The sequence below is a fragment of the Micromesistius poutassou genome (genome assembly GCF_964030765.1).
Source record: "Micromesistius poutassou genome assembly, contig: SCAFFOLD_1002, whole genome shotgun sequence".
Classification (NCBI taxonomy): Eukaryota; Metazoa; Chordata; class Actinopteri; order Gadiformes; family Gadidae; genus Micromesistius; species Micromesistius poutassou.
This window is the reverse complement of record NW_028180019.1, coordinates 1-12,356: the sequence shown is the minus strand read 5'-3', so window position 1 is coordinate 12,356 and position 12,356 is coordinate 1. Positions and strand designations below refer to the sequence as shown.

General features: G+C 47.4%; 1 protein-coding gene, 2 non-coding genes and 1 pseudogene across 4 annotated transcripts; 1 reads left to right on the top strand and 3 right to left on the bottom strand.

Moving 5' to 3' along the window:
- Positions 1–941: 941 nt before the first annotated feature.
- LOC311371207 (uncharacterized protein) lies at positions 942–4,723 on the bottom strand (the record flags this gene model as incomplete). Its single annotated transcript, XM_084489403.1, has 4 exons — positions 942–1,711; positions 2,697–2,769; positions 3,022–3,314; positions 4,627–4,723. The coding sequence occupies 4 exons, from the start codon at positions 4,721–4,723 to the stop codon at positions 1,005–1,007; spliced, it is 1,170 nt and encodes a 389-aa protein (XP_084345529.1). The 3' UTR covers positions 942–1,004.
- A 1,956-nt stretch (positions 4,724–6,679) lies between these two features.
- Positions 6,680–6,751, top strand: AC3HAE_041067 (transfer RNA alanine (anticodon CGC)). The gene has a single exon. It is a non-coding gene; the product is annotated as a tRNA-Ala (tRNA).
- A 315-nt stretch (positions 6,752–7,066) lies between these two features.
- AC3HAE_041065 (transfer RNA valine (anticodon UAC)) lies at positions 7,067–7,139 on the bottom strand. Its single transcript has one exon. It is a non-coding gene; the product is annotated as a tRNA-Val (tRNA).
- Positions 7,140–10,474: 3,335 nt separating this feature from the next.
- On the bottom strand, positions 10,475–11,831 carry LOC311371208 (annotated as a pseudogene). The gene is made up of 3 exons: positions 11,157–11,831; positions 10,750–11,115; positions 10,475–10,528 (listed from the first exon to the last, which is right to left on the bottom strand). The product of its transcript is annotated as an uncharacterized misc_RNA (transcript).
- Between the last annotated feature and the right edge of the window lie 525 nt (positions 11,832–12,356).

Below are 12,356 nucleotides of genomic sequence, written 5' to 3'. Positions count from 1 at the left end.
TTGCCTAGGATGAAATAGAGTGGTCGACACCGACATTTTGACAATTTGTCCTGTCTCGGGTATTTGGCTCATTTCAAATCTACTGTCTTTAAAACAACCGTAAAGTTCGTAACGTTTTCAGAAATGTGCAACTCACCGAGTGGTTAGTGGTGTTCGTTGATGTTCCAAATCAAGTTAAGTATCGTAACGAAATAAAGTTTCTGTCGTGTTTTATTTGGCATTTTGTAAATCCCATTGAAATGGAAACCGGACCGGAACTGGAAACGGAAATGGGTCTGTTTACGTTTGGGTGTAGTCTTTTCGCTTGGTTCTCCGTATCAACAGTGGGGCTAGAACCGAGCGAAAAGACTACAACCAGTCCCCCTTTCCGTTTCCGGTCAACGGGCAATGAGTCTTCCAACAGAAATCAATGGACTTACAAATTGCCAAATAAAACACGACACTAACTGTATTTCGTTACGATATTTGATTTGGAACATCAACGAACACCACTAACCACTTAGTGAGTTGCACATTTCTGAAAACGAACGTTTAGGGTTGTTTTAAGGACAGGTTTGTGAATGCCCATAGAAAGCCATTCTGAAGCAGGCAGGGGCGATTTGAAATGAGCCAAATACCCGAGACAGGACCAATAGTCAAAATTTCGGTGTCGACCACTCTATTTCATCCTAGACAAACCAGAAAGGGAGCTCAATGTTCAAAATACCGGAATTGTCCTTTAACCCACAATGTGAAAGTCTCCCAATAAGAAACATGTAAAGCCATCGTCTCATTGAATGTATGCTTGGTAACTTTGCTGCCTGTATGTTACCATGATCATGCTTTAAAATTGAATCAAATATTTTGCTATCCAAAGTTTCCTAAAAATAAGACACAGACATCAGTTATTAACAATAGAAAAAGTATTTTTTTTATAAATATCAAAAGGTTGGAAAGCGTCTTAAATCGTGATTAAAAAAAACCTTAAAGCAGTCATTTCAGCACATACATGATAAAGGTGCCAATCAAAGCGTCTCATTGACCCGTGTCAAAGTACCGCATTGGCCGTGTGCATTGACCATGTGCCCACGCAAATGTGTCGGGTCGCTGAAGCTGGCCTCGCACTGGAGACACCTGTAGGGCTTCTCCCCGGAGTGAATACTCATCATGTGGTTCTTCAGGGCACTGTTCTGTTTGAAGCTCTTCATGCATTGGTCACATCTGTAGGGCTTCTCCCCGGAGTGAACAATCATCATGTGGTTCTTCAGAGCACAGTTCCGTTTGAAGCTCTTCACGCATTGGTCACACCTGTAGGGCTTCTCCGCGGAGTGAATACTCATGTGGTACTTCAGGTCATAGTTCCGTTTGAAGCTCTTCATGCATTGGTCACACTTGTAGGGCTTCTCCCTGGAGTGAATCGTCATGTGGATAGTCAGGCCAAAGCTCGTACTGAAGCTCTTTGTGCATTTGTCACACTTGTAGGGCTTCTCCCCGGAGTGAATCTTCATGTGGGTCTTCAGGGCGCAGATCTGTTTGAAGCCCTTCCAGCATTGGTCACACCTGTAGGGCTTCTCTCTGGTGTGGCTACGCCTGTGGATGGTCATCTTGGAATCGTTGGGAAAACGATCCCCGTTGTGACCGGACATGTGGGAAGAGCCAGGGCCGTCCGGATGCAGACTATCCGAGGTGGCGCCGTGCTGTGTGCTGCAGTCTCTAATGTCATTACAGTCTCCTGCAGAGAGGAAAACAAAGACAGAGAAAGTAATTGCTCCTGGCTAGACTCCCTGTCTCTGCGATTAAACCTTTGCAGCGTATCCAGAACGACCCCTCTGCTCAGCTACCTCAACTGGACGTCTGGTACCGCCATTGCTAAGAGCAAGCAAAGGTCGATCAGCAAAATCACAACTTCTTCGTGGTGGAACAAGCTCCCTGCCGATGTCAGGATCACAGAGTCACTCACCAGCTTCCGCAAAAGACTGAAAACTCACCTGTTCAGAGTTCACCTAGACTCTACATAGCCATTCAGTCCCCCCGCCTACCATTGTCTGTTGTACGTCCTGGCACTTAATGAACTCACTTAATGTACATTGTATTCATAGTACTTAATTGTGTAGCATCTGCAGTAGCTAGCTATCACTGCTGTTCACAGGGAATGGGTTAGCCTAGCGATTGTTAGTACTGGCACTTGGTTCTATGAACATCTTTGCTGTACCGACGGCGATATATTGTTTCACTTCTTATGACAAATGTACTTATTGTAAGTCGCTTTGGATAAAAGCGTCTGCTAAATGGCCTAAATGTTAATGTAATGTGATGTACTGCAGTCAACAACATGCCCACTCACTCGTTATTAATTCTCTGGGTGGGTAAATTCCAGAGGGGCAGATTCTGGCAGTTAGGTTCCCACATACACCTCAGGGTGTAATCCGGAGGACGTCCGGCTTACAGTGCATGGCTACCTGTAAGTTGATCAGCTAACAGTCACACGTTATCAATTTATTATTATTTGAAAATGATAAAACAGCACATTTGGCATCCGTCTTGATAACCTTCGTGGGCTCTTATGGTCTCAAGTTTTACTCTTGTTTTAGCAGGGCTCTGGTCGTTATGCATTTTCAAAAGAGGTCCAGGCTTTTTCAGTGCAGGAAGAATCGAGTACAATCTCAGTTGATCCAGGTAATTTGCTTGCTTGCATGGCTGCAATGGTTATAACTTACCTACAGGTGGCATGCATACACCAATATCCCCTTCATCCTTGATCAAAATGGTGTCTGGGCCTGGGGTCTCCCGCTTTCCACATGAAGAGGGACACACACACACACACACACACACACACACACACACACACACACACACACACACACACACACACACACACACACACACACACACACACACACACACACACACACACACACACACACACACACACACACACACACTTCTTGCATTGGCACTGAAAAGGCACTGAAAAGTTGTCCCCACTAACGACAAATTGAATCATAAAGGTGTGTGCTGGAGTTGTAACAGAGTAAGCCTCACTTTTGGATGGTGAATGGGAAATTTCAACTGCACAGCCAGCTCTTTGCGGCAATCCAGGCTCTTGCCCACGCTGTAGTCCACAGACGGCGAGTTCAGGGCCGCCACTTCAGACGCGGTGAAGAGGGTGTCATGACCGTCCACCACCAGTTGCCTCCCCCCTTGTCCGTGAACACTCAGGATCCGCAGCTCCGCATTTAGACTGGACAGGTTGGAGGAGCCAGGGGCATCCACACGCAGAATCTCAGAGGTGGCTACGCTCTGAGTGCTGCGGTCTCCAAAGGCATCGCAGTCTTCTGCAGAGAGGAAGAACAAAGACAGAAAGTAATTATTTGCACAAAACTATACTTTGTACAAGTCGGCAAAACTAATTAAAGATACAATATATAAGATTGACACAGAGGGTTCAAAATGAGCTGAACACATAGGCGTTGATTACGCTGGGGACGAGTAACCACCAATTTTCGTCAAGATTAATTTTGTACCCACCACTTAAAAAGACAAAAAACTTGAGTTGAATTATTATGGATTACTACATGGCTCTTCTCAATGCTGTGGAATGCGCTGTTCACTTGCATGGGCCTTCCCGACTTCCAGCTGTGAATTATTTTTCGATAATTGACTGTTGCATATAATGACCGCTGTCAAGGAAAGTGGCTCTGATGCAATTGATGTTAGCCATAGCCACCAAGTAGCCTAACTTATCCACGGTTTGCGTTCGTACAGTGTTGGGTATAGTGGAGATGACGATAGTGGAGTAATTAGTGGAATAATTGTGGTGGGGAGTGCATGAGTTTTGGTCAGAATGCCTGATGTAGATTAGATGGATGCGTGTTGTGAATTGAGAACAGCCAGCTCATGATGTGATACAGCGTTCAGCTGTGCAACAAATATTTTTTGCTTTTTCAATCTTGACATTTGTAGTGCTGTGGTAGCCACACGTTTGCCCCTTCACAACTTAAACACGTAGTTAATTTCCTTTCCTAGCTCCTCTTTGTTTGCGTTGGTAGCTTAGTCATGTCACGTTGTCAACATTGGGTACATGGAGCACAACAGTGGGTCATAGCCTATGTCCAATGCTTTTTGGAAACGCTTTCTTCATAAAACGTCAGTTTTTTGTATACATTTTATTCATTAGTAAGCTACATGGGTATGCCGTCTTTCAGAACCTTTCATTACCTGCACTAAAGAGAGAAAAAAAGAGTGCATCCTCATTGTATCCAGCACTTCTGAAAATGGACTTTCGAACGCGTCTCTGTCCCCAGCACATTTCAAACCAAACTGACGCCCATGGCTGAGCACAACACTTAATGTTAGACAATTATTGTATTTTGACCATAACAAGCGACAACGTGCCATTCCCTGTAAGCTGATCATCTAACATTTATACATTTTGAATTTATTGATGTTTGAGAATGATAAACCAGCTCGTGTGGCTTCCGCCTTGAACCCCTTCTGGGCTCTTGACTCCATCTTTGAAATGCAACTCCCAAGTTTTGCTTGTGTTTTATCAGGGCTCGGGTACTTTTTCAAAAGAGGACCAGCCTTTTAGCGCAGGTAGAATCTAGTAGGCAGCCTAGACTCTATGCTGCAATATGTATGACTCACCTGCTGGCCTGCATCCACTGATATCCTCTTCAATCTTGATTAAAATGATGTTGGGGGTCTCCTGCTTGTTGTAAAGAGGGAACACACACAGAGACATATTCTTGCATTTGCACGGAAAAGTTGTCAACCCCCCATTCTAGACACATTGAATCATAAAGGTGTGTGCTTTCTATGTGTATGCGTACCTCTGCTGGACCTGTAACAGACGGAGCCTCACTTTTGGATGGTAAACGTCCAACCGCCTTGTGGGATCAGGGGCTTTAGGCCTGATGATGATGATGAGTAAGAATACATTACATCCAAGCCCATTCAGAGTTCAGGAAAGGGGCATATCATCAAATTATACTAGGCATCTGGTGAAGTAGCCTGCTTCTCCGATATAAATCATTATTGTTAATAATAAATCATGATTATTATAACTATTTCCTTTTACTACAAATGTTACAATTAATAGTACCCCCTGAACACTTGAACCGTCCTGTTTTCCACCCATTAGTCAAACTCCACTCACCATTTCCCAGTGATGTAGTCCGTGGTTTGCAGATGTTGGCTCGCAAAGAAAACAACTCACTCCTCATCTCCTTCATCCTCGTCCTCAGCGCTTCGTTTTCCTTGCGGCTCTGAGTTATTTGCAAGCGAAGAGTAGCCGACCCTTCCGAGAACAGTTGGCTAATTTCAGATACAGCCGCTTTTGCAACTACGTCCATTATGGACGAAAGCTGTGCTTCCAAAGTTGAGCCGCACGGTGACATGTTTATTGACATATCTTACTCGACTACCGGCGAGAGGTAACAGTTACTGATATAAAAATGAACCCTGTGAAGTGATGTATTTGCCTGTGTGTGTGATGTTGTCTTTATCCCAGAACGGCATGCGCTCAATAGCCTCTTCCGGTACGTTACCGTAACTACTGGAAAACAAATTCGAAGCGCAAATGGGAGTACGCGTACCCCTAGGGGTACTTTGGAGTGCTGCAGGGGGTACTTCTAAGAAAAAAAGCAACTATCATCTTCTTTTTTTTTTCACCCTGAGCAAGTTTCAATTCTGAAAGCTAGACTAAAAGAACATCGAGAAAATGGACAAGTGGTTGAAATGTAAATTTGAAAACAAGGAGAAAGGAGAATATGTGAAAAAGAAACTGCATCCAAGACCAAAATTCAATTCAATTCAATTGTATAGGCCTTTAATCACCATTACAGTCTCAAAGTATTTATGACACCCCCCGACCCCTGCCCTCCAGTCGCGCAGTAACCACGACTGGATGCCTGGACTCTCCTGGTCTCCGCCACACGCTAGAACAGACAGAAAAGTGAATTGGAAGGAAAAAAGTACATGGTGGAGAAATGTATACTGCTACTAATTTAGCAACTGCATTAACACAAGCACGAACAAACACACAGTGGTCGCAGTCGCATCGCGTCTGTATCGGTTTCGCACTTATGTTTCAAACGCATGGCTGTGGAGGTGCGTTTTAAGCTTTGCTATGAATAGCTTCAGAGAGTCAGCTTCAAAGAGTCAGCTTCACAGAGTCAGCTTCAGAGTCAGCTTCCCTGATCGCAGGTGGCAGAGTAATAGTAGTATAGTAATAGTATAGTAGTAATAGTAATAGTAATAGTTACCTTCGGAGGACGTCGTCACCGACCAGAACTTGACCCCATAGCCCCATGTTGTATCGAAACCCTGTTTGACATACATCCTTCAGGCCCACATATCGTATGAAACAAACCTTTTTTCGAACACACACTTTGCACTTATTATATTTTCTTAAAATAGACTAAATGCTTTCGGACCCAAATATTGTATGAAATAGACTTTAAGTGGAGAAAAGTTAAACGCGACGCCGGAGAACAACGTGATGAAGCTGTTAGCAAAATCATTTCTTATATTATCGGATACAAGGTGGCTCAAGGCCGAACTGTCTGGTTCGAAGTAGGAGTTATAACTGTTAATAGTAGGAATAACGGGTTGTTAAATGTTGTAGACCATTTTAAGTCGTTCATATCGAGGCACTGCCAATGTACACATCTCTTTGGAATGCTTCATCGGAACACGCGGGGATGTAGCTCAGTGGTAGAGCGCATGCTTCGCATGTATGAGGCCCCGGGTTCAATCCCCGGCATCTCCACCTCTTTTAACTCGCCCAAATTCGCTGTGAGGAAGCGACAAGCAAGAAAAACACATTTCCGTCCAACCTTTGTGGATTTAATTTAAGTAGCTAGCCCGGATGCTCACCTCATTAAATTGCGTTAGTATGCTGTTGTTAACCATGGTTTTGGAGCAGCAGCAGCTAATTTGCAATCTAAGTAATCCTAGTTATTGCACTAAACTCGCTACATTGTTTGGTTGCGGTTTGTTTCATATGAATATACTTACAGGTAGGCTACATTGAAAAGTAAACAAAAATCAAAGAAGGAATGAGCATGTATTTAATGAAAAGCTCTGATTCCACTGGGGCTCGAACCCAGGACCTTCTGCGTGTAAAGCAGACGTGATAACCACTACACTATAGAACCTTAAACTGTCCCGCACCAGGTGTCCCAATCAGAACATCCTCTATCATAGTGAACGTGATTGTGCAATCAATGTATTCACGCCCACAGACCATTGAAGATGTATGTAAAGATGCCACTGAAAGGTGTATCTGCTACACAACCATGGAACTTGATAGACGACACTCGAGTCACCCTTGCTTTTAAATATCTTGCGTGGTAAAATAGAGGTAACATAATAATGAACACACACACAAGTGAATACATTTCTCTTACTGGGTCAACAGCTTCGTTTGCTGGATCTGTTGCGTCAAGGAGTTGTTTAAAAGTATTCACTTCAGCAGTGTTTCCCAACCCCTGACTTCTGGTGTAGGCCTACCACTAAATGGATCATTACCTTTCTCGGAGCTTCTCATACAAGCGACAGATGGCATATGCAGTGGCTGAGGAAAGTGCCAGTGCCCCCTTTGAACACGATTATTACTGCAGGAAGACCACCAGTGGGGAAACTGTGGAAAGACGGTCAGAAACGCTTCTTTATGCTACCTGTATGTTCATTTAAAAAACACAAATTAACACTAAAACATCAGTGGAAAACATTACCATGGAAAACATGGATGGTGTTCAACTATTTAAAATGATAACAAGCCATGATATATTTACTGAACAACATTTATAATACATTTAATTTAAATTATCCATGTACGTTTTTATTTGATTAAAAATATGCCTATTTAAACAAAATCCCGCGTACCACCTGCAGTACTCGAGCGTACCTCAGGATGAAAAAAACAGTACAACTACACAAGATGTAGTGAATTGTATATGGTACAGTTCACCGATATCGCCTCTAGATGTCGCCCTAGTACTTCTGTAAATCGTGGTTCCGCATTCAGACTGCATGCGGAACCTATTACGAAGGGGGTTGCGCAGTGATTAAAAACCACAGGCATTAATTTCGAAGGTCTAGAAACCTTAATCTGGCAGTTGTCCTCGACATTGCCTCACAAAGATCTTTCTATTTGTAAAGGACTATATACATTTTTAGGCTCATTTGTATTGACCCTTTTGTCTAATGTTCTAGGATTAACTCCCAAACAGAAAAATAAAGCCCTCGGGTTTATTTGCAAATTACATGGGACAAATTGTGAAGAATAGGCGGTGCTATGTATACAAATTGTGATCCACATGTCGAATGCCTGAATATATTTGTAGGCTATAGGCTATATTTATGTAGGCCTGATATTCATTTCTGTATGGATTTATTTATATCCCCTTCAAAGCCATTATGTGCAACTCAAAAGGACCCTCCACCCAATTAAAAACTAAATCCACCGAAAAGGAAATAATGAAATAAACACACTTCAAGATATATTACAATTTTATGTCTTTAATTGAGCTAAATCTTATATTTTCTTATTTTCTTGTGGCTAAAAATCTGCCTGTGGTTTAAAATAATCTCACTTAATCCAACTCCTCTTAAGTATCATTTTGAATGTAATAACAGTGGTTTGTCATCTTGAGAAATAAGCCAAAAACCTGCATGCATTTGGACTCCCAAGACTTGACTCAAATCACCGGCAGAGTTCTAGAATCAAGATGATGCAGAATGGGCATCCCGTTGAATTAAAATACGTCATAATACAACAATAAAAAATAAAACATCTAAAACAGACAAATAACAGCATCAGGTCAGCCTTGTGTCATTGTATGGTTTTATAGTCGAGTAAATAGGTGGGCATACAAAAAACAAGTTGGCAAATGAAAAAAAGTGTGTGTTGATATAAATACAGTGAGTCGTTACATGAGGCAATGGGTACAGTAGATGTGCAAATGGATCCGATGTTTGAGAGCGACACGATGAAAGACACAGTGAGGCAGGGTCTCCAAAACAAAGCCGACAGCTCGGCCTCCATCTCCTCCACCATAGAGACCATCAAATACCTGGACTCACACCAACAGCATTTCAGTTGCAGAACTCATAGTACTCATGGTACAAAAAAAACAGAAACAAACGATCGGATGGGTTCGTTTGAGCCGCAGAGAATAACCTGTGATCCGGGCCATCCGTGACATTTGCTCTTTAGTGTCGGTTACTCTTAAAAAAAAAAAATTAAAATTAAAATTAAATTAAACCATAAACCTGTCAAGAAGTAATTAATGTTGAAATAAACTCTTCTCATATACTTTGGCAGTTATTTTCATATTTTTCAATGAACTGAGCGTCTGTGCATCCAGGACGTAACCCCACCCCCATCGTTTAAAAAAAAGAAGCTGTTTTTAAACTACCAGCTACTAGTCATATACTGGGCAAAGGAAACGGACAGAACGGACATGAGGCATTGCACACTCAAAAATCGCTCATAAGACACAATTTCTCTCTCTCTCTCGACGGCAGTGACGACGAGAGCCGCTGGGCAGAAACGGACGACGACAACAACAACAACAACAACCGGTACAGGCTGGCGTGTTTCAGGGAATCCTCATTTGTCTCTTTCTCTTCCCTTCTCCCGGACACCGGCGGTGAACCGAGATGGGGAAGGAGATACGGAACAGCCCGAGCTCAGTCGTGAAGCCATCTTTAGCGGGACAGGCAAAAAGGAAAGTGAAACAGAAAGGAGCCCGAGGTATCCAGGGTATCCCTTTAAGGTGAACACGAGTCAACACGTCCCCGGGAGACAGGACCAGAACCACCTGATTTAAGGCACGAGTGTGTAAGACCTAAGGGTCGGCTATTGTATTGCACCCTCTTGGTTGCAACCAGGCGTTGCGACTACATTGTCTTTTGGAGCCGTTACAGCCCCCCCCCCCCCCACCCCGCGTAATATTTGTACTCTTTTTTTTTTTTAACACTATTGGTTAGAAAATAAACAGCTTATCTCTTCAAAAGTGGAGGAAAAAAATAATTAAAATAAGCTAACAAAGTTATATATATTTATATATATATATATATTCTCTGGTGGTCTACATAATATTGAAACAGTATTTAGAAGTGGCCTTGCAGGGCGAAGGAGAGAGGGGGGTGGGGGGGGGGGAGAGGAGGAAATCATTTTCAGAATAAACATGAAAGACAAAAACAAAAACAAAAACAAAAAAATCCAGCAAGCTGGCGTTTGGGGATCATTTCACCTCCAAAACAAAAGAGCAAAAGTCGTTCCCGGGGGGGGGGGGGGGGGGTGGGGGCGGGCGCCAGGTCCTCAGACCCCCCACTCATTCCCGGGTACTCCCGGGTTTTGACACAGTAAAGGGGGACGGGGCCTGCAGGGCCCCGGGGTCTGGCAGAGTCACGGCGGGGGGGGGCGCCAGGCGGAGCCCCCCCCCCCACCCCCGGTGGTGATCAGGACGCCCGCCCGGCGCCATCAGCTGTTCTGACTGACCGCCGCGGGGAGGAGCAGTGGTGTCCTGGCCAGAGCCTGAGCGGGAAAATCCTCACACCTCACGCCTTCCTCTTTGTCCTCCGCCGCGTCCTGTCCACCCGCGCTGCCGTCATCCCGGTCCGCCGAGAGGCTCGCTCTAGAGTTCTCTCCCTCCCTCTCCTCCTCCTTCCTCCTCCTCCTCCTCCTCCCTCCTCCTCCTCCTCCCTCTCCTCCTCGTGCGTCTCCCACCAGCGGGGGGGAGCGACGGCGTGAATGACCTCTGACCCCACGCCGGCCCCCCCCTCCTCGTCGTCGTCTTCCTCTGGCGCGGTCGACCGCTCGTCGCCACCACCGCCGACGACGACCCCCTCCATCGGCTCCTCCTCCTCCTCCTCCTCCATCGCCTCCTCCCCCTCCTCCTTGTTGCCGGGAGGCGGGACAGGGAGCGGCGACGTGGCCGAGCCGCCGTGGCCGTCCAGGTCGTCGTCCAGGCTGACGCTGAAGGGCGGCAGGCCCATGAGGAAGGCCCGGATGCGGCTCGGGGAGCTGAGGTCGGCCGCCTCCCTCCTGGTGGGGGTCGGGGGTCTCCGCCGGGGGGGGTCCGGAGGAGGAGGAGGAGGAGGAGGAGGAGGAGAGGGGGGGGCCTCCCGTCGGGGCCCAGCAGCTCCCCTCCGTCGGCGCGGGCCGGCGCGGGCCGCTTGGGGGCCAGGGGCCAGGGGCTCCAGGTCAGCGCGGCGGGCCTCTTGCCGGGCGGCCGCTGGCTGAGGTTGAGGGGCTGTGCCTGCTCCGGCGGCGGGGTGATGGGCGAGCAGGGGTGGGGGGTGGGGGTGGGGGTGGGGGGTGGGGGGGGCAGGGGCTTGGCCCGCAGGTCCTGGGCCAGCACCTCGGAGAGGCGGGGCGTGTGAACGACTGCAGCTGGACGGCCCCCAGGGGGGTCCTCATCAGCTGGCGGACCTGCACGCTGCAGTCCAGGTCCACGGGGAAGACCCGCAGCGGGGGCAGCGGCGGCCGGGCCTTGCCCTCCTTGGGGGCTCCTCTCTGGGCTCCCCTCCTCGGCCGCGCAGCCCGCGCACGGCTGCGGCGGCTGCGGCTGCTGCTGGTGGTGGTGGTGGTGGTGGTGGTGCGATTGGGCGCCGGGCTTGTGGAGGGCGGGGTCTTCCGCCGCGTGGTGCAGGCTGAGGCGCGTCCGGACGGGGTCCAGCGGACAGACGCCCTTGGAGGGGGCTGAAGGTCCCCAGGATGAGGGGGCTGGCCGGGGGGGCCGGAGAGGGGGCGTGGCAGCGGCGGCGGCGGCGGTCGTCGTCGTCCCCCCACCACCACCACCACCCCCCGGGGGGTCCACCGCGGCCCACTGGCTCCCCTGGGGGGGGCCCCGTTTGGTGAGGAAGGGGAGGAGGGGGGCCGTCAGAGGGGAGAGGTCCGGGGTTAAGGGCATGTGCGCCGGGTGGACCTGCAGTGCCGGCTTGGGGGAGGGGGCTCTGGACCTGGGAGGGGGAGGAGCCAGAGGCAGAACCGAAGTCAGTTCAAAGTGTTGGAAAAAATCGTTTTCCCTGGCGACGCTATTCTATATCAACGAACACACGTTTCCTAACAGAATCTGCCTTCAAGTAAATAAATCGGAAAAAGACGGAGATATACTATGATATATAGTTTATGCTTAAACAACAATGGTTTATATTCGTTTATTAGTGTGCCATGTACACGCTGCTTTCCACGCCCACCTCCCTTCTCATCCCGTTGTACAGTTAAGGCTCCGTTACGGTTCCACCACGTCGACGCGACGCAACGACCAACGCGGACGCTTCCACGCAGGTCCTGAACCTGTTTGTGGGTTCTTGCGTCGGGTTTTAGTGAGCGGACCAATCACAGCCCCTCGCTGCTGCGT